The sequence below is a fragment of the Sinocyclocheilus anshuiensis genome, unplaced genomic scaffold (assembly GCF_001515605.1).
Source record: "Sinocyclocheilus anshuiensis isolate Anshui unplaced genomic scaffold, SAMN03320099.WGS_v1.1 scaffold690, whole genome shotgun sequence".
Lineage (NCBI taxonomy): Eukaryota > Metazoa > Chordata > Actinopteri > Cypriniformes > Cyprinidae > Sinocyclocheilus > Sinocyclocheilus anshuiensis.
Window position 1 is genome coordinate 825,064 of NW_015547715.1, and position 7,926 is coordinate 832,989.

At 35.6% G+C, this 7,926-nt stretch overlaps 1 protein-coding gene across 1 annotated transcript in view; it reads left to right on the plus strand.

Moving 5' to 3' along the window:
- The window catches only part of LOC107704161 (tetratricopeptide repeat protein 28-like), a 289,547-nt gene that overhangs the window by 255,967 nt on the left and 25,654 nt on the right, over window positions 1–7,926 (plus strand). Inside the window, 2 exon segments of the mRNA XM_016507027.1 lie at window positions 5,875–6,004; window positions 7,336–7,554. Coding sequence (XP_016362513.1) covers window positions 5,875–6,004; window positions 7,336–7,554 — 349 coding nt within the window.

The following is a 7,926-nucleotide window of genomic DNA, read 5'->3' on the forward strand; positions in this document are numbered from 1 at the left end:
TTTTATATTATAATTATATTTTGTATTATTATTTTATTATAATATTTAAAATAGTATGAATTAATTATTTTAATTTAATTAGTATTAATAATATTAATTTCAGTTTTAATAATGCTATTTTTTCAACTAGTTACCAGATGAATCTTTCTCATTTTAATTTAGTTTAAATTGATGTACTAAAATAAAGAAAACTTGAATAAAAATGTTGAAAAAATTATATAGACATATTAAAAAACTAATAAAAATGACAAACACAACAAAATTAAATAAAACTATAACAGAAAGAGAAGATATAAAAAATAAAAACTTCTAAATATTAATAAAAACTCTAATATGAGTATCTAGTATCAATTATCAATTAACTGATTCAAAGGGTCACTCAAAGCTGCAGTGTGTGACTTCTGTGAAGCCAGCAGCACCAAAATGAACTGAAAAGATAATGATTGTTTCTCAAACAGTGTCGCCTTAAAAGCACGATTGATTGAGTTAGAAATGGACATGTTGAAGCGCTTCAACAAACTGAGCTTTGTTTTGACAGCACCACAATGTTTACACTCCACTTAAACTGCGATTTTACGGTCGAGTGATTCATGAATCATTGCTAAATGGTTCAACTGAATCGTTAGAGAAACAGAAATTAACCGAAAAGCGTCAGAAATACCCTAGAGAGTTTAGTTTAAATGTCTTGGAATATTGTATATTAAAAATAGTCATCTAGCATTTAATAATATTCTAGGGACGCATGATATATATCGGCTGGTTTTTATGTACACTATTGTTTAAAACCACTGGGGTCAGTAAGACTTAAAAAAAATATTCAGCAAGGATGCATTAAATTGATCAAAAGTGACATTAAATGCATTTATAATGTTTCAAAAGATTTCTATTTCAAATAAATGCCGTTCATTTGAACTTTCAATGCATCAAAGTATGCTTAAAAATAAAATGTATCACGGTTTCCACAAAAATATGAAGCAGAACAACTGTTTGTGGTACGGGTTGGTGAGGGACACACACGAGGACGAAGGAAATAAACAAAAGGTATTTTAATAGACAAATCCAGGAGACAAGCAAGTACACCAACATTACATAAACGAGAACGGACTTCTGTAACGGGTTGGTGAGGGACACACACACGAGGACGAAGGAAATAAACAAAGGTATTTTAATAAACAAATCCAGGAGACAGGCAAGTACACCAACATTACATAAACGAGAACGGACCCTGACTAAGGGAAAACTTGATAATAAGAAATGTTTCTTGAGCAGCAAAGCGGCATATTAGAATGATTTCTGAAGGATCATGTGACACTGAAGATGGAGTAATGATGCTGAAAATACAGCTGTGCATCACAGGAATAAAATGTTTTACAATATATTCACATAGAAAACAGCTATTTTAAATTGTAATAATATTTCACAATATTTCTGTATTTACAGTATTTTTGATCAAATAAATGCAGCCTTGGTGAGCATAAAAGACTTCTTTTAAAAACATAAAAAAATATTTTGAATGGTAGTATATATCAATCAGTGTTGGATGTTGATTTGTTCTAGTCTGTTTTAAAATTGTAATTATCTAGTACTAAATTAAAAGGACAGTGGTAGATTATTGCAAAGATTTAACTCTTTAAAAGTCCATAAATCTGTATTTAATGTCTCGTGGGTGAGTGTTGCTACATGTTAAACTAATTGATGTAAAATATATTAGAAAGCAATAAACGTTCTCATAAAGGTAAAAAAAAAAAAGGGCCAGCAGGAAAAAAATTTCTGTTTGCAAATATTGAGCAGTAATAAAAAGTGTATTTCTGATCTGAATTAGACATCACTGTTTGTTTTCCTGAAATATTTTAGGATTGCTTTGTAGACTAAACTTTTCAATCAATAACATAAAACCAGCCTGAGGTGTACTCAACCTCTGAGATTATTTTTTGAGCTCAGATTTTATTTGATTTCTTTGATGATTTCTGGAGGTCGTCTTTGTCTCAGATGGTGACAGTGATTGTAGTCATCTCTGTAATCGTCTGCTCGGATCACATTTCATCATGGCCGTCTGGGGAGGAAGGCTCTAGATTGTTCTTCTCCCTCTGCTCTATAAATTGCAGAGCGAGTCTCACGTCTCGGGTATGGCGACATGCGGGTCTCTGGTGCGGAGGATGTTGATCACATATGTGCCGTACGTCTACAGGGAGACGGAAGATTAGAGGATAATGTGTTTAGATCATCGTACAGCCAGTCTTGTCAATTAGGCAGCTGTGCCATTGGGGAGGGACGTGCTTTAGTTCAGTCTGAAAGAGACAGACTCGAGTCTCACGCGCCTCTGGCGGCAGCTGTCAATCAAACAGACACGCCACGTACTACATGATCATATCCAAGACGTTCAGATGGGTGCCGCTTTTGTTAAGATGTCCAGATGTTTGTGCACTACACAACACAATCTCACAAGGAAACATCACTTTTGCGAAATTTTTCCCTTGCACCACCAAAAAAATGTTTAGATATATTCTCTTGTAAAAAAAAAAGAAGTGAAAATAAGAGTGTTGTTTGCCAATGCAGATCTCACCACCACAATGTTTTAAATGGTTGCTAGGTGGTGTTTTTTTTAGTGTGTTGTAGATCTCTAGATATGGCTCAGGTCAGTGTTTCTGTTGTTTGGCCATTGTTAATTAACCCTCAGGCCATCCAAGGTATATATAGACTTGTTTCTTCATGGGAACAGATTTGGAGAAATGTAGCATTGCATCACTTGCTCACCAATGGATGCTGTGCAGTGAATGGGTGCCGTCAGAATGAGAGTCCAAACAACTGATAAAAACATCACAATAATCCACAAGTAATCCACACCACTCCAGTCCATCAGTTCATGTCTTGTGAAAAGCTGTGTGTTTGTAAGAAACATTCATCAAGACGTTTTTAACTTCAAACCATTGCTTCCGACTAAAATACGAGTCCATAATCCATAACGCATCCTTCAGTGAAAAAGTCCATCTACTGATGTCCTCTCACGTCTGCATATTTGTTTAGAGCTGTTTTAGACTGTTTTCGCTTGTAAACGGTGCTTGATCCGTGCATATTTCTCTCCTGATTCAGAAGAGACAAACTTTTCACTGGGGAAAGCAATATTATAGATAGATGTCTAGCTGGAAGCAACGGTTTGAAGTTAAAAACGTCTTAATGATGAATTTGTTTCTTACAAACGCATCTTTTGCTCTTCACAAGACATTAACTGATGGACTGGAGGGGTGTGGATTGCTTGTGGATTATTGTGATGTTTTTATCTGCTGTTTGGACTCTCATTCTGACGGCACCCATTCACTGCAGAGGATCCATTGGTGAGCAAGTGATGCAATGCTACATTTCTCTGGATCTGTACTGATGAAGAAACAAACTCATTTACATCTTCTATGACGTGAGGGTGAGTACATTGTCAGCAAATGTTCATTTTTGGTTGAACTATTCGTTTAATCTTCATATGACACACTTAAGCTTTAAGTATGCACACACTCTTGAAAATGTGTCGGTCGGGCATTTGTATGTGTGTTTCAGGCCGTAGAGTGGAGAAAATGAAAAGAAACCCGAGTCAGCTGATAGTACGGTGTATGTGTGTTTTGTGAGTGTAGTAATAGTAGCTTTTCATGGCCTTCCTCCCTGGTGACTCAGTTTGGTGTGTGTGATGTATAGACGGTTCTGGAGCGCTGCAGATTGCAGATGGAGTGTGTGTGTTTTGTGTGTGTGTGTGTGTGTGTGTGCTGATGCATTCCGCTCTTAATTGATTACAGGCTGGCCGTGCTGTATGCTGATGAAGGGCTCTCTGCAGCCGAACCCCTGAGAAACACTGCATTCCACACCACAAACACACACACACACACACACACACACACACACACACACACAAACACACACATATATCTCGAAAACACATAAATACTCAGACATGCAATATCAGGCAGCACTGGGGGCGCTAAACTGCAAGCGATTCTTCATTTGAAGCAGGACGGCTTGACAACTACATTCCAGCTGCCCATTTAAAACACATTAAACCATATTTTTGACTAGTTTAGCAGTAAAAATATCTAAATATTCTTTAAACAAGACACGTTTGCTTGGAGCAGATTGCATAAGATATTAATATTAATATTTCTAAATGTGTTTTCCTTGTTTTAAGTGTAATTAAATTTAACCTCACTAAATTTAGATAGATTTGTGCATAAATCAAGAAACAAATATTTGCCAGTGGGGTAAGAAAAGAAAAAACATTATATGTAGAAATATTTTATTAAAACAAGTCATTACTTTTATGCAATTTTAAGCTTGTACGTTTGCTTGTAAAGTTAATTTATGTTGCTTTAGGAATATTTACATATTTTTTATGGGAAAAAAAAATTGAAATGGCTTTGTCCAGTAAATCATTTATTTAATCAATGAATCATATATGTGACCCTGGACAACAAAACCAGTCATAAAGGTACATTTTTCGAAATTGATCATCTGAAAGCTGCATAAATAAGCTTTCCATTGATGTATGGTTTGTTAGGATCGGACAATATTTGGCCGAGATACAACTATTTGAAAATCTGGAATCTGAGGGTGCAAAAAAAATCAAAATACTGAGAAAATCATCTTTAAAGTTGTCCAAATGAAGTTCTTAGCAATGCATATTACTAATCAAAAATTAAGCTTTAATATATTTACAGTAGGAAATTTACAAAATATCTTCGTGGAACATGATCTTTACTTAATATCCTAATGATTTTTGGCATAAAAGAAAAATCTATAATTTTGACCCATACAATGTTTTTTGGCTATTGCTACAAATATACCCCAGCGACTTAAGACTGCTTTTGTGGTGCAGGGTTACATATTTGATCTGTAAGTTCTATATAGTGATTGCACTATATTCTATGTATAATCGTTTTCTTAAATTCATTTCCTATATTTGAAATGTGAATTTTGATAAGTGAGACGTTTATTTAATGGGTGAAACATTTATTTGATTAGTGAATCATATATTTGATCTGTAAATCATATGTGAATCGGTATTTACTGTACATGAACCATGCTAGTGAATCAACAGAGTAAAATGAATCAAACATCCCAAAACTACTTAAGAGAAAAGAGTGCATTTGATTATTGCATGTGCAGCACAAAGTGATGAAAAATACAGCATTTTGTAGCTCATGACTATTTGCTACTAGAAAAGCATTGAAAGCATTTCTGTTACACTACTGAAAAACTTAGTTAAGTTAGTAGCATAGCTACTTTCGGTTGTTCTCAAGACGGACGTCAATGCTACAAGCTGGTTTTCTCTCTGGCAGAGTCTATCAGACATGCGGTGGCAGCGTCACAGACAGACGTACGCTGACGCTGTCTTTCCATCCGCCGCTGTGAACGAGAGGATATCATTAGCCAGAAATCCCACATCACTCACACCACACACAAACTCACACTTTCGATTGCTAAACAAGAACCAGACCAGTCGGCATAAACGGTGCCTGTGATTCAGACTTCATTTATTTTCACTGCAAACACGACTGTGGCGTTGCGTCTAAGACGTTCACGTGCTTAAATTGGTTTTATGTTGCTCAAAGGCTCGTGTGACAAATAAGCATTTCATCTCGACTTGCTATGATTCGATTAAAGGCAACAAGAAAATAAGCTTAGAAAGAAACCCATGTGTTTTAGGTGTGGAAGTCTGCTGCCCTCTGCTGTTGGCATCTGAGCATTGCATCCACACTCACTGCTCTCGTTAGGCGTCATGTTTCTCTGTAGCGTGATAACACACATGGCAGTGTTTCTGTGTCAGGGCAGGTCAGTGCTTTATTATTAACACATGTGTGAGTAATGCACAAAATCTTGTTTTTTTTTGCCTCACAGCTGTACCGTGCGTCGGCTCTGTTCGAGACCATTCGTCATGAAGCGCAGCACAGCACCGACTACAAGCTCTCCCTGTTCGACCTGCAGACCTCCTCGTACCAGGCTCTCCAGAGGGTCCTTGTCAGCCTCGGTATAAATATTCTCCTTCTATTTCATCCTGCTTATATCATACATTATCCATTCAGAGCATAAAACAGTTTATCTGTGTTATGTGTGAGGATTAATGTACAGTCCTTAATGTAAAATAACAGTCCTTTTATCACTCTGCAGGGGTTTGTTTTGCGATAATGACCAGCTGACTGGACGTTAAACTGCTTGTTATGTGGCTAGACTGCAAAATGTGACTTCTTAATGATGATATCTTTATTTCAGACAAAAAAAAAACTCCTTTTTAATGAGTTTTTAATTAGTCTTTTTGGACTTGTTTACTAGTTAAAATCTAAAAATCCTTGAAACTAAGTCTATTTATTTATTAGTGTATTTTGTTTTTACTGCACTGGCTGATTTTTTCACTTGTTTTTAACTTGTAGAAAGGTAAAAAATATATTATGCAACATTGCTTCTGAAGCAAGTTGATGTTTTTCGAGGATTTTTAGATAAAAAATACTCATTAAAATAGGAGGTTTTTGCAGTATACTTGCCAATAAATCAATAAATGGACATGAATGGAATTTCCAATAAATGGAAAGTTTGTGGTCGGTGAGATTTTTTAATGTTTTTGAAAGCAGTCTCTTATGCTCACCAAGGCTGTATTTATTTGATCAAAAATACAGAAATATTGTGAAACATTTTTATAATTTAAATGAGCTGTTTTGTATTTGAATGTAATTTATTCCTGTAATTTATTCCTTTGAAATATAAATTCTTTATAACATTATTATGTCTTCATTGTCACGTTTGCTGAAAAAAGTATTAGTTTCTTACTGAAAAAGACTACACTTTTGAATGTAATGTATTAATCTGAGATGTTCCTTGTATAAATATGAAACAGTTGTGCTGCTTCATATTTCTCTGGAAACTGATAGAAAAATAGAAATAGAAAAATTCAAAAGAACAGCATTTCTTTGAAATATAAATCCTTTATAACATTATTATGTCTTCATTGTCACGTTTGCTGAAAAAAGTATTAGTTTCTTACTGAAAAAGACTACACTTTTGAATGTAATGTATTAATCTGAGATGTTCCTTGTATAAATATGGCTGTCAAAATCCAAAAAGCATCATAAAAACACAATAAAAGTAGCTAGTATACTATGCTAGTTTTCTGATGATGGTTTTATGTGATCACCATTATGCCATTATGATGACCTGTGGTAGAAAACATGAAATCGCTGCTTCCTGTGGCCTGCAGTTCATTGCAGATGCATGAAACGGTCAAAGATCTCTGGAAATTAAGTTAGACATACTTTGATGTATTCATGGGTTTATGAAGACCAGCGCTGACCTCTGACCTCCGCTCAGGTCACCATGATGAAGCTCTGGCCGTGGCGGAGCGTGGACGCACTCGGGCCTTTGCCGACCTGCTGGTGGAGAGACAGACGGGCCAGCAGGACTCTGACCCCTACACGCCCGTGACCGTGGAGCACATCCTGGACACTGTGAACGGGCAGCGGGCCCTGGTGCTCTACTTCTCTCTGGCGGCAGGATACCTGTACAGCTGGCTCCTGGCCCCCGGCTCCGGTAAGACCCTCCGGTTCAAAACTCACAAGCGTTGATTAATGAACTCTCAACATGCCCTTGCACAAGCTGAAATACCATGTAACGTTCTGCATAACTTTATACAGTCTTAAAGACGTATCACACATGAGGATGAAGGGCCCTATGAGCTCTGATTTCTTTCTCCCAGATTCATTTTTTTTCCTTTTTAATTTTTTAATACCCTAAATAAATTGTAAATAAATTAAAAAATGTAACAACAATTTATTCAAAATGTAACAAAAATTATATTTTTAGGGCCCTATGAAATCTTTTTTTTTTTTCCAAATTCATTTTTTTTTTTTCTGTTTAAAATTTTCTGGATTCTCTTTTTTTTTTTTTTTTTTTTTATTTTAT